The sequence below is a fragment of the Rhinoderma darwinii genome, chromosome 1, assembly GCF_050947455.1.
Source record: "Rhinoderma darwinii isolate aRhiDar2 chromosome 1, aRhiDar2.hap1, whole genome shotgun sequence".
Classification (NCBI taxonomy): Eukaryota; Metazoa; Chordata; class Amphibia; order Anura; family Rhinodermatidae; genus Rhinoderma; species Rhinoderma darwinii.
This window is the reverse complement of record NC_134687.1, coordinates 67,410,917-67,425,566: the sequence shown is the minus strand read 5'-3', so window position 1 is coordinate 67,425,566 and position 14,650 is coordinate 67,410,917. Positions and strand designations below refer to the sequence as shown.

General features: G+C 42.8%; 1 protein-coding gene across 1 annotated transcript in view; it reads right to left on the bottom strand.

Annotated features, from left to right (window-relative positions):
- The window catches only part of GRXCR1 (glutaredoxin and cysteine rich domain containing 1), a 73,718-nt gene that overhangs the window by 45,771 nt on the left and 13,297 nt on the right, over positions 1-14,650 (bottom strand). The window contains exon 2 of the mRNA XM_075849598.1: positions 2,238-2,240. Within this exon, the coding sequence (XP_075705713.1) occupies positions 2,238-2,240 (3 nt within the window). The remainder of the gene's footprint in view (positions 1-2,237; positions 2,241-14,650) is intronic.

Here is a 14,650-nt window from a genome sequence, read left to right as displayed (position 1 = left end):
GGGATCTTCATGGAATGGGTTTTCATGGGAGAGCAGCTGCATGCAAGCCTTTCATCACCAAGCACAATACCAAGCATCGGATGGAGTGGTGTGAAGCACGCCGCCACTAGACTCTGGAGCAGTGGAAACATTTACTGTGGAGTGATGAATCACCCTTCTCTATTTGGTGGTCTTATGGAAGTGTCTGGGTTTGTTGAATGCCAGGTGAATGTTATACCTGGCTGTATTGTGCCAACTGTATAGTTTGGTGGAGGAGTGATAATGCTTTGGGGTTGTTTTTCAGGGGTTGGCCTAGGCCCCTTAATTCCAGTAAAGGGAAATCTTAATGCTTCAGCATAACAAGGCATTTTTGACAATTTTTTTTTATTCCAAAATTACTATACCCCAGTACACAAAGCAAAGTTATAGGCATGGTAGAGTTTGGTGTGGAAAAACTTGACTGGCCTGCACAGAGCTCTGACCACAACCCCAAAAAAAATCTTTGGTATGAACCAGAATTGAGATTGCAAGCCAGGTCCTCTTGTCTAACATAAGTGTCTGACCTCACAAACGCTCTTCTAGATAAATGGACAAAAATTCCCACAGACACTCTCCAAAATCTTGTAGAAAGCCTTCCCAGAAGAGTGAAAGCTGTTTTAGCTCCAAAGTGGGGACAAACTTCGTATTAATGCCTATGGATTTAGAATGGGATGCCATAAAAGCACCTGTAGGTGTAATGTGCAGGCGTACTAATACTTTTGATCATATAGTGTATCTAATTTCTTATCAGTTGCTATTGTAATGAGATAGTTAATGTTGTTCACTACAGTTCAGTGGATGTAATCCTCGCCGGGCCCCATGACCGCGTCATTACTTAACCCCTTCCCGACCCATGACGTGCCGGCACATCATGGAGCTGGAGGGGGATGATGTATGGAGCGGGCTCACGCGCTGAGCCCGCACCATACACTGCAGGTGTCAGCTTCTGACACGCTGCTCTAACGGCCAGGAACAGCAATTTCGCTCTTCCTGCCAGTTTAAAGGGCTTGTGCCATAAAACACATGTATCCCCTATCCACAGGATAGGGGATACATGTGTGATCGATAAGGAGAACGGGGACCGAAAGTTACCAAGAGCGCCGCATGAGAAGATGTGACTTCCGCGTTCTGTGTCCGGCAGCTTCATAGAGATCAATGGGATTCTTCTGCGCATGCGCGAGTGGCTCTCCAATGATCTCTATGGAGCTACGGTACGGATAAGCCGGACACAGAATCCGGAAGTCCAGGCTTCTCATGTAGCGCTTTGGGTGGTCCCCTGTTCTCCTTATCGCTGGGGGTCCCAGCAGTGGGACCCCCAGCGATCTCACATGTAGCCCCTATCCTGTGGATAGGGTTTAAATGTGTTTTATGGCAAACCCCTTTAACTAGTTAAATGCCGTGGTCAATAGCGACCTCTGGGACCCGCACCTATCTCTCGAACGGGGCCCCCTAAATTCTGTTCTAGCTTTCTGTGCTCTCCCGGCCACTTGATTACATGTGGAGTTACTGAAACAGCATAACTCGCTTAGCTATGCTGTTTACGTAAATCCCATAGAACTGAACAGTAGTTACGGAAACAGCATAGCTCACATGCTATGCTGCTTCCGTAACTGCCATTCGCTACTATGGGAGTTACTGAAACAGCGTAACTACGCTGTTTCCCTAACTCCACATGTAACCAAGTGGCCGCTGGTTCAAGTCCTCTAGGGGAAGTAATAAAATGTGTAAAAAATAAATAAATGTTAGATAAATTTTCAGGAGTGTAAAAAATAATAATATTAAAAGTCCAAAAAAAAACTTTTCCCATTTTTCCCCAAGCACAATGTAAAAAATAAAATAATTTGGTATTGCTGTGTCCGTAAAAGTCTGATCTATTACACTATACCATTATTTAACTCGCATGGTGAGTTTAAAAATTGAAAACATCAAAATAGTTTTTTGGTCAGCTTAGTGCTTAAAATATGAAATTTTAAAAAAAGTGACAAAAAAAATCGTATGTACCAAAAACTGGTGCCAATAAAACTACAGCTCGTCCCGCAAAAAGTAAGCCATCACACCGCTCAATCGATGTAAAAAATCTAAAAAAAATTTGGCTCTCAGAATGTGGTGAAACAGAATAAATTATTTTTTAACAAATAATTTTTTTCCTATTTTCTGTTGTCTAAAACCTGGGTGCGTCTTATAGTCAGGTGCGTCTTATAGTCCAAAAAATACGGTACCTGCTACTATGTATCCTAAAAGAAGCAAAGAAAAGATCAGCATCTCCTAAGAATTAAAATCCTAATAATCCTAGTACGAATTGTTTTCTCGCCACAAATAAGGGGAAGGGAAAAAATATACAAAACTTTAAAATAATTAAATTGAATGTCAATTTGTAAAGCTACTACAGTAGTGCTGGTATAACCTATATATTAAAAATACAGCAACTCTTACAGAAGTGATTTATGAATCATCTCTACAATCAGAGCAGATGTGTGACATTGTAGGGCCGTGGCAGAAATCCAGGACTCGCTCTAGAGAATCTTGTTTGTCAGGAGCCAGATGAAAGAGCTACATGAGCTGCATGTGGCTCTGGAGCCCCATTGTGGAAACACTGGATGATATGTTTTCAACATGTGAAACATTCACTGTACATTATATCGCATATAAGTGCTTGTCCACACACAACGGAATTGCTGCAGAAAATTTATGCAGCAATTTCGTTAAAAGTCAAAGGGTTTCCGCTGTGGTAAAAACGCACCATTTCCTGCGGTTTTTGCAGCAGAAAATGGTGTATAAATTGCTGCGTGTTTGCCAATGTTAGGAGATGGAGACATCTCCTATGAAAAAGGCAGTAATTCTGTACACTTTCCGTAGCAGGAGTTGACATGCTGCAGTCCGAAAAATACGCACCGCAGGTCAATTATCGGCTCGGAAATTTTACGCAGCATGTGGATGAGATTTGTTAAATCTCATCCACTATGCTGCTACTGTATTCTGCTCCGTATTTTTTGGCTGAAATTCAGGCCGGAAAAAAAGCGGCATTTCCGTTACGTGTGGACGAGCCCTAAGAGTTCTAAAGACCGCATTTTTTTGCCGAAGAGCCTACTGTAAATTGTTCATCAAACCACCATAGGTCAATGTCTTGCAAACTATAGGCTATTACGTGACGTTCTATAGACTACAGTAATAAAGAGTAGTCCAAATCTTGCTGACAAAAACAGCAAATAGTTTTAAAATCCTCTAGATACTTTATTTTTCTTTATTGCATAATTCTTAGATAGTAGATTGGGGTCTCCATTCAGGACTTTTATCTTTTAGCTATAAATGTTTTATGCAGGGTACCTGTGGCGTTACTACTTAAGTTCCTAGAATAAACAATAACGTTAGGATTTATTTCTCCCTTCCAAATGCCCTTCTTTTTTTTTGTATATTTGCCATGATTTCTGATCCTTCCACAAAATGTAATAACACATAATTAAAAAAGGGAGATATGAGTAAGCACAGTTTTATTAATTCTACCAGTAAAAGGAGATTGTTCAGTCTTCCATCTGTGAGTGGAGACTTAATTTGGTTTTGCAGCAATTCACTGATCATATCATGATACAAAAACAACTCAGAAAAAAAAAATAGAATTTTGGTCTGGTCAACTCAAAGATCAACAGTCAGTGGTTCTCCGCAGTAATACAATTTTATAAATTGTAAATACTAGAACTACTTGATGTGTCTCCCAGAAGGGAAGAATGTATATAATTTTTGTGACTGTGTGCAGCACTAGAAAAAGAACTGTACATATTTTTAAATGCAAGGTAAAAGTTAAGGTAGGCACTACTAACTTTCTGCTTCGTTTCATATCTTTCAGTCACATTCTTGCGAGGGTTCCACCATCGTACCCCATCTTCCCCCACCTTACAGGTTAGTAACAGAGAGAATTACACGACTCCAGGATCAGACTACACACAGGGTTTATTTGCAGTCTGTTACCATGGAGACCAAGGAGATATTTTTTTATCAAGGCTATATATAATATATATATATATATATATATATATATACTGTGTGTGTATGTATGTATGTATGTATGTATGTGTATACATATATATATATATATATATATATATATATATATATACATACACACAAACATTATTCCTTCTCAATGAATTAGAATATCATCAAATAGTTTATTTAATTCAGTTATTCAATTCAAAAAGTGAATCCCATATATTATATAGATGCATTACACACAGAGTGATCTATTTCCATCATTTTTTTCAAATATTATATAAGGCCAATTTAAAAATTTGGTTTTTAATACCGAAATGCTGGCCTACTGAAAAGTATGCACAGTATATGCCCTCAATACTTGGTCAGGGCTCCGACTCTGCATGAATTACTGCATCAATGCAGCATGGCATGGAGGTGATCAGCCTGTAGCACTACTGAGGTGTGATGGAAGCCCAGGTTGCTTTGATAGTGGCCTTCAGCTCGTCTGTATTGTTGGGTCTGGTGTCTCTCATCTTCCTCTTAACTATACCCCATAGATTCTCTATGGGGTTTAGGTTAAGCGAGTTTGCTGGCCAATCAAGCGCAGTGATATATCAAGTCCAGAGTCAACGCATCCGTCTACCAGGAAATTTTCGAGCACTTCATGCTTCCCTGTGCTGACAAGCTTTATGGAAATGCGGATTTCATTTTCCAGCAGAACTTGGCACCTGCCCACACTGCCAAAAGTACCAATACCTGTGCTTGATTGGCCAGCAAACTCGCCTGACCTAAACCCCATAGAGAATCTATGGAGTATTCTTAAAGAGGAAGATGAGAGCCACCAGACCCAACAATGTAGACGAGCTGAAGGCTCCATAACACCTCAGCAGTGCCACAGGCTGATCGCCTCCATGCCACGCCGGATTGATGCAGTAATTCATGCAAAAGGAGCCCCGACCAAGTATTGAGCGCATATACTGTACATGCTTTTCAGTAGGACAACATTTCGGTATTAAAAATAATTTTTGAAATTGGGCTTATATAATATTCTAATTTTCTGAGACATTAAATTTTGGATTTTCATTAACTGTTACCATAACCATCAACATTAAAAGAAAAAAATGCTGGAAATAGATCACTCTGTGGAATGAATCTATATAATATGAGTTTAAATTTTTTATTTTAAAAATAAAATTTTATTGAGGGTTTTTTCAGAGAGGCAATATGTGAGTTACAATATGCATAAGAGCCATAGTACATACAATATACGGGTAATTGTTAGAATTCACAATAAGAAGACTCGTATGTACAATGCGTTATCTCAATATTAAACAGAACCGATCATACAAACAGAACATTAAAGAAGTATGAGCATCTTGGTGTAAGTTCTCACCACATGCACCCAACGTCAAGGGGGAGGGGGTAGAGAAGGAGGCTATAGAAAAGGAGGGAAAAGAAACGCTCAAGGAGAGAGGTCTCCAAGAACATCAGGCCTTGTGGGAATGTTTAGAAAGTAGTCCCAAACTAGAATATCAATAGACATTATCCAACACGGGGGGGGGGGGGGTCTGCACCCCAGAGGTGTTGAAAGGAGTCATTTTTGCAGAATTCAAACTAGGGTGCCCAGATCTTTTGGTACTTGGAATGAGAGTGATACTCAATATGCGAGAGCTCCTCCATTCTCGCAAGCTGGGCTCCCTTCCTAAGCCAATGGCTTATTGGTGGCACAACCTCGGTCTTCCAATACAACGGTATTAGAGATTTGGACGCCGTGAAGAGCTGTAACCATAGCTCCTTGGGGGCCCCCCCAGGGAATGTTGGCCACAGGTTTAGGAACACTACACGAGGGGAAATAACAATAGAGGAATGAGTTATGTGGTTGAGGACATTTTGTATCTGGGCTCAAAAGGGGGAGATTTTCTCACACTCTCACCACAAAAGTATATATGTTCCCGGGTCTTTATGACACCTCCAACAGTCTGGGGAGATTTTATTACACATTTTATCCAATACCCAGGGAGTCTTGTACCACCTAGAGGTCAGTTTGTATGAGGATTCTTGCAATTTAATACATCTTGAGGTCCCAAGGAAGTTTAAAAAAACCTCCTTGGTGTCCTCATCAGAAAAAGTAGTCTTAAGTTCCAACTCCAAAGCTTTAAGAAAGGGGGGCTGTATTGATGAATTCATCTTAATGAGATTATTATAGTATAGTGTACTAAGCTTCTTAGGTGGTTGTCGAAGGAGGAGGGTTGCTTCCAACCAGGATAACGGGCAGTCTATTGGTCCCTGCTTAAACGATCCCAGGTAACCACTTTTGAGGTGTGTGTAAGTCAGAAAATTGACAGACGAGAAACCAGGTTGGGACCGCAATTCAGGGAGGGTAGGAGCAGCCCCGTTAGTCAGTATGGAATCGTACGTGCTGCAGGATGCTGTTCTAGGAAGGGAAGAACAATCTCGAAATCTCTCAGTCTGCGACTGCACAAGATCACGAACCGTCATCAGGGGAGTTTGAATTTGGTGCAGAGATTTCATCCCCTCACCTTTCATCCATGTCTGATATGAAGCAGAGGTAAGAGAGTTGCGAGACAAAAAAAAGGCTGCGTTGGATTTGTCAAGCCACAGAAGGGAGGTAAGGGACATGCCTATGGTGCCGTCCTCCTCGGGAACCTTGAGTCTGATTGAGGTATGATCAAACAACTCAGTTATCCTGGCTAATTGTACGGAGTGGTAGTAGGATTCAATATCCGGAAGTCCTATCCCCCTTGAGCTTAAGAGTGTGAAATGCTATTCTGGGTTTAGTATTATTCCAAATATATTTAGAAAACTGTTGTCTAATGGCAGCAAAAAAAAGGCTCTAGGGAGGGGAATCAGGAGAGTTTGGAATGGATAAAGGAGTTTGGGGAGAATAATCATTTTAAGTAAGTTGGTTCTACCAAGCCATGAAATATATGGGATACGCCAAGACAGGATAGTGACTTTAATCTCGGAGAGTAAGGGTGTGGAATTGCGTTGATACCAGTGTTCAGGTGAGGGAGTTAAATTAATTCCTAGGTATTTTATAGTATCTGAGCGCAGTAGGAAGGAGGAGCTGAGTTTTAGAGATGTTAATAGAGCCGGAGTGCAGGAGACACCTAGTCCCTCGGATTTGCCAGAATTAATTTTAAAATTGGATATGTCACCAAAATGGGTAAGCATCTCTTGAAGTCGGGGTAGAGCTGTGGAGGGCTTAGTGATGAAAATAAGCAAGCCGCTGTGCAATGCACTCTGTCACCAATGTAGACCCCCGACAGAAGTGGCTCCTGACGCAGACTCTGGATTAAGGTCTCAATTGTGAGGACAAAAAGGAGGGGGAGAGTGGGCAACCCTGTCTTGTTCCATTCCTGATCTGGAATGGCCGCGATAGGTGGCCATTTACTCTAACCTTAGCATGTGGGGAAGTGTACAGAGACAGGATTTTGTGAATGATGAGTTATGGGAAGCCGAAACGGGAAAGCGCCTTGACCATAAAGGTCCAGTCCACCCAGTCGAAAGTCTTCTCTGCATCAGTAGACAATAGAACCAAAGGGATATTTCTCGACCTAGTGTACTGGATCAGATGGAGAACTCGCGTAGTGTTGTGTTTACCCTCTCTCCCCTTAACAAAACCCGTCTGCTCTGGGTCAATCAGGAATGGGAGTAAGGATTGCATCCTGTTAGCTATGATTTTGGCATATAATTGGACATCCACATTAAAAATTGATATAGGGCAATAACTACCACATAGCGACGGGTCTTTACCCTCTTTTGGTAATACCAAAATATGTGCTTCGAGCGCTGAAGGAGAGAAATGTTGAGAAGCGTTAAGAGAGTTACATACTATGAGGAAGAATGGCAGCAGGACGTTTCCAAACTGTTTATAGTATGAGGCTGGAAGGCCGTCAGGACCTGGGGACTTACTAGAGGGCAAACTGGAGAGCGCATCACGGATTTCTTTAACTAAAAAAGGGGATTCTAGTTGGGTTTTTTGCGTAGCAGTTAAGGTACGAAGAGAGAGGGAGTCTAGGAAAGATTCAATCATCTCAGTTCTGTCCGCAAGCTCCTTGGGCGTCTCCCCAGGACGTAGGTCATACAGTGTTTGATAGAAGGAGCAAAACTCAGCAGCAATGTCATTGGTGTCCTCAAGTACAGCTCCAGTAGGAGACCTGATTTTGGGGATATAGTTCTGCTGTCTTCTCTTTTTAGCTAAGTAAGTCATGAGTTTGCTCCCCTTGTCACCATGCATGTAGTGTTTGTGAATAGCAGAGGTATATGCCTTTGCCGTGCGCAAATTCAAACATTGTTTGAGTCTTTCTCTGTAAAGTATAAGCGAGGAAAGAACCCCTTGAGCTGCGGACCGTTAATGCTGGTTTTCAAGGTCAGATATTCGGGAAAGAAGGTAATCAATGTCCCAGTACCGCTCTCGTTTCATAAACTAACCTATGCTTATGAGGACTCCTCTGATCACTGGCTTACGGGGCTCCCATATAGTGCTAGCGGAGACATCCTGTGTATCATTCTCAACAAAGTAGGACTTCAGCGCCGCCTCAACTCACTGCTTATTGCGCGAAGAGTATAGGAGAGTTTCATTAAGTTTCCATTTATATTGCCTAGGCAAAATAGTGTGTATGTTGAGGAACATGGACATTGGGGCATGGTCAGACAGGAGTATTTTGCCTATAGAGGGGGAATCTATTAAAGGGAGTTGGCTATCCATGATGAACAGGTAATCTAGTCTTTGGTCAGATTGGTGGGGGTGGAAGTAGAAGGTATATTCCCTAGCCGTGGGATGGAAGGATCTCCACACATCCATCAATCGTAAAGATGTTAGGATTCTACGGATTTTCCTCAGACCTGAGTAGCTGTGAGCGGAGGTTCCCATAGAGAAGTCCAGAAGGGGCTCAAGCGCAATGTTGAAGTCCCCTCCCAGAAGCGTTAGGCCCTGAGAAAACGTGTCTAGAGTCGCAGATAGCCAGGGAATCTGACCCGAGTTTGGGGCGTAAATATTCCCAATGGTAGTCAGGGTGTTCGCCACTTTACCTTTTATGAAAAGAAAGCAGCCTGCACCATCAGCAATCTGGGAGACAAATTCAAAGGGAATGTCAGACCTTAGTGCTATACTGACTCCGTTACGTTTGCCACTATCATTGCATGAATGGAACCATGTAGTGTAAGGCGATTTAGGAAGGTTTGGAACGTTACCTTTCAAAAAGTTGGTTTCCTGTAGCAGCAGCACAGACAAATCCATTTTCTTAAGGGAGTGTATGACCTGGGAGCGCTTAGTAGGGAAGTTGAAGCCCGTAACGTTCAATGTCGTAACCTGAATACGTGACATAAATTCACCAGCATGAAGAGAGAAAGAAAAGATGAGAAACACAGAAAAGAAAACAATAAGAAGTAAATTGTTTTCAAATGTTTTAGTAAAGATATTTGCACTGATCCACAGTGTGGTATTAGTCAGTTAAGCACTCACTGACGGAGAGTTGTGGCGGCGGGGAGAAGAGTGAACGAGTGAATAAGAATATGCACCCGTGAACACTTGTCATCCGGGCACCAAGACGACTAAAATTCAAGGCAGACTGTAGCCAAACAGTTTTAAAGCACAGATTTGAAAGCACCTGAAGAAAGAAAAAAATGTAAGTTAGGACAATAAATCCGTACACAAACATATCCCTAGACAGACATGGCATGGATGCAAACAAAACACAATCTTAAGCAGGGCCGCAAGTCTATCATGGAGGGTTATTTGCCGGTCTCTTCTTAGTCGGGCTTTCTGGGGTTCAGCCAGACATCAGGCTTAGGCAGAGAGGGAAGAGAGGCTACATCTGTGTAAGGTTGCCAAAAGGGGATGGCGATATGGTCAAGGTCTAGTGAAGGGCAAGTTTTCTCTAGATCTTCCGCTAAACGAACAATGAACAACCGACCTTGGAAATGGTAGGATAGTCCAAAAGGGAAAAGCCATTTGTACGGTATTTTTAGGGATCAGAGACGGTCCGTGACAATCCCTAGAGACCTACGTTTGGATAGGGTGGTCGGGCAAATATCCTGAAAGAAAGTCAGTTTATGTCCCTCAAACATAAGGTCAGGCATACCCCGTGTCTTGCGGAGCCCCGCTTCTTTGATAGGAAAAGACAGTATCTTGCATACAATATCCCTTGGTGGTTCACCCTCTTTGGGTTTTGGACGTAGAGTCCTATGTGCGCTTTCAATCTGTAGGTCTGGGGGCTAATCAGGGCTGAGGACAAAGTCCAGGATTTTCTTAGTCATGGACATGGTCTCATGCGGAGGGAAGTTTTCCGGCATTCCCCTTATCAGCAAATTATTGCTCCTTCCCCTATTGTTCTGATCTTCCAAATAGGTGTGAAGAGAATTCAGATGAGTTTGACAAGCCTGAAGAGCCGAGGAGGTCGCGTCTCCATGAGTGAGAAGAGTAGTTTGGGTTTCTTCAAGTAGCTCAACTCTAGCTCCAATGTGGTGGACTTCCTGCTTAATATCGGCAAGTTCTCCCATTACAGGTTGTAGGGCTTTCTCGATAATCTTTTGCAAACCTTTAGTAGAAATGGAGATCATAGAAGGTGGGTCAGGTGTCACTTCTTCCTCTATGTAACTTTCAGCATCAGAAGTGTCACGATGATCGTTAGGCAGCAGTGACCGTTTAGTGGATGTAGATCGTTGGGGCGAGCGTCTTTTCAGGAATTTATCCATGTCCGGTAGGGATGTCTTTTGTTTGGGGGTAGTAGGAGGGTCTCCGTGTTTAGCCTGACCAATTTTCACCATCTTGCTTTGTATATGTGTCTAAGGGAGACGGGAATGAAAAGGCCACGTTACGATCACATTTCCTAGCAAAGATGAGTATGTGGAAGTAAGATCAGCCTGAGTGGAGCAATGATCTGATTGGCGGGAGGGTACCCCAGTGACTAGAGCAGGGCAAGGCAGCCGTGTAGCTTATTAAGGCCTGTGTGGAAGGCAAGGTGCGGCGCTCAAGCGGGTCTAGGCAGGAAAACATAATCCTGTGGACAGGAAAAGGCAGGGATTGCCCACTGTAAGGTTGCCAAGCCTAACAGGTGCAGTAACAGAGGACCTCGTGGGGTTTCGCCCAGTTGGGAAAAAGGGGTAGTGTCACTCCCTGAACGGGAGCTACGGTGAGCTACGGAGTGCAGCAGTTTGTGTGCGAGCTAGGCACAGTGGTGTGGCAGCCCCTCCGGCCTGGGTTCTTCTGCCTGCAGAGGCTGGGCCCATCTCAACGGGAGTCGTCGGGGTGCACCGCTACAAAATCGAGGCCGGCGATCGGGGCCTCCAGCTAGGCCGCAAAACGAAAGGAGCTCTGATGGGCTCCAGAGGGAGGCAGCTGTTGAGGGAACTAGGCACAGCGGTGTATCAGCCCCTCTGTCCTGGACTCCATTACTTACAGCAGCTGAGCCCGCCTCAACGGGAGTCGTCGGCCCGCCACTCCCAAATCGAGGCCGGGGATACAGCCTCCTTCCTGGGCCGCAACATACTAGGAGCCCGGATTCGTGCCGGACCCGGTTCGATCCGCTCTCCAGGATGTGGGAAACACAGCCACGCAGGAGCAATCACCCCCAGAGGTTTTAGGAGGGCGGATGGCAGCTGATGGTACCAAGCATGCCGGAGCTCCTGCACGGACCGAGTTTCAATTTTTTTAATTGAATCACTGAAGTAAATTAGCTTTTTGACGATACTCTAATTCATGGGGAAGGACTAGTATATATATATATATATATATATATATATATATATATATATATATATATTTATATATATATATATATATATATATATATATATATATATACACACTGCAAATCTCTATGGACACTTCCCTTTTCACACTAATTCTACAAAATCCCTCAGATCACCTGCAAATCTCCATTCTGTCATATCAATCCTACCATCTCTCTTCTCAGCAGCATTCAAAACAAACAAAAGTGTTGTACAAATTGAATACATGACTCCCAATGTGCGTCTCTTTATCAAATATTTCAGATGTCTACATTGATTTCCACAAATACATTATCGTGCTGCTTCTAGTGAGTAAAAAGATAAAATGGAAATTAGGTTTAAAATATTTATGAGTGCCATTATACATGTAATGAAAATGAAATTACTTGATTAGCTAATTTAATGAATATGAAAAGTAGACAGCAGGATCACATAACTACCTCAATCCAAAACAGTAAGGGCATGTCCAGATGTGGCGGAATTCTGCAGACACTGTCCGCATCAATGCCGCACATAATCTGTGTTGCAGATTCCGTTGCGCCTTTGCCTAAAATGTGAAGTAAAATGCTGCGGATCAGTCGTTACGGCTTCAGGTGAAGAGTACACCCTGCTCTCTTTTAAAACATTCCATCTCAGTCTGGCTATAGACCTCGAAACCAGAATGATGAACTATCCTGTTCGCAAAAGCAATCTGCAACGCAACACACATAACATCTGCGGATTTAATTGCGTAATTTTGCAACTCCATTGAAGTCAATGGAGAAATTACGCCACAAGTCCGCAACAGACAGTGTAAGCTGCAGACAGAAAATTCAGCACCGCAGCCTATGGTCCGCAGCGGAGTTTCCGCAACGTCTGCACGAAGATAACTAAAAAGGTGTGGAAACCAATGGACAAACTGTCTGCTGCGGATTTCCACTGCGGACTGTCCGCAGCGGAATTCCACAACAATTCCGCCACGTGTGAACGTGCCCTAATGATTACAACAAAAAAAACTTTCTGAAAAGACAATGAAGACTTCATTACTTTCATCCCTCAAAAGTTAACAGTATATTTTGACTTTTATGGAGTATCAATATTTTATTTTTTTTACAAACAATCTTCATGTCCACTGGCTGTTTTATACCCATCCCTCAATATTTCTATAGAAGTGCCTATATCCCTTTACTTCTCATTGATCATTTAGCTGAATGCAAGATGAATCTCTGCTTTGCCTCTGGAGAAAAGATGGGAGTCAATGGGTAGAGCAACCTTGTAGTATTATCTACAGTATGAGACAGTAGACATTTGCATGTCAGCAGCACTCAGAGTAGTAGGGAAGAGATTGTCACCAGGGGTGGGCAGAGTGTGATCTGGGCCCTGGATCTGAGCCCCTTACCAACCACTATAGCTATGACGTGCACATGCACTTATATTTTCAGGCATTTTTGCAGGCCCTATTTTAGGAGTCTTTTAACTTACCAATTAGATGTGGGGCAATTAGATCATGGGCACTGCCCTAATGCCCAAATGGTTAGGCTGGGTTCACACGACCTATTTTCAGACATAGACGAGGCGTATTAAGCCTCGTTTTACATCTGAAAATACGGCTACAATACGTCGGCAAACATCTGCCCATTCATTTGAATGGGTTTGCCGACGTACTGTGCCGAAGACCTGTCATTTACGCGTCGTCGTCGTCTTTTCAGACGTAAAAGACAGTTCTCGTGTGCACATACCCTTAGACTGCCCTTAATCTCCACCACTGCTGTTCAGTCTTTTGGATGTTTCTGCTGCTTAGTCTTGCACAATACATCTGGGGACAGGATTCCTTGAATCCTGCAAGTACCTGTCCATGTTTTGGGTTACAACCTGTAATGTCGCTCCGTATTGTGGTATGTAATAACTATCTGCATTACTTTAAAACCCTCATCCATCGACGCGGCATTAGGGATCTATGTATATATTGCTGATAGTATGTACTGTATCTAAACAGAACAGCAGCCACAAGAAATGTTCTGCTACTTAGGAGCATTATATATTTATGCCTCTTTTTATTTGGATTGCATGTATAATTTTGCATTGTTGAAACTCTTCACAGTGTATATCTGTATATGATGGTATATCTGAAGCCTCCATCAGGTGGACTTTGGCTTTTAGGCAGATTGTGTTTCTGCTTCTCATTAATTAATAAAAACCTTCTACCTGGAACTTCCCCTGGGCACCATCGACTATAGATCCACTCTGGAAAGCATGAGCTCTCTTTGCTTGCTTTCTATTAATCTATTCATTGTGAAAATCCCTTAAAACATCAGGCATCTAACTCATTTTCAATTATCATACAAATTTAAAGCTGAATGACGCAGCAATTAGTGAAAGGAATAACATTAATGTCAGTGAAAGGATAAGATAATGTCATTACATTCATAAACATGTATAAAACATTGTGACCACTGTTAGATTACACGTACATAACTAGGGTCCATTGTATATTCTGCATCACAGGGGGGGAAATTTCATGTATAGGAATCACACATTTTTTAAAACATTTTTTTCCAAAAAAACCTGGAAACCTTTAGAAAAACAAAGAAACCATAAAACTATTACTCACTACTCCCCATTCCAATTGTGTGTTCCCGCTAGCGGTCGCGGCTCCAGCCACCAAACGCAAGGCAAACTGACTCACCTCTCCTTGCTCCAGAGCTGCCCTCTGCTAACAGATGCAAACCTGTCTTGTCTCCAGTCTGTGGCTTCCTTCTTCCAGCTACTGTCCACGTCGTGTTTCTATCGCAACCGGCGCTTCTGGGTGACGTCGGCCAAGTTGCCCTATGTAAAGGGGACGCCGACAATAATGTTTCACTTCTGTCTTGCACCTTAGATTTGTTGCTTGGTGCCTTTTGTACTATTTCTGGTTCTGACCCTCGGCCCGTTC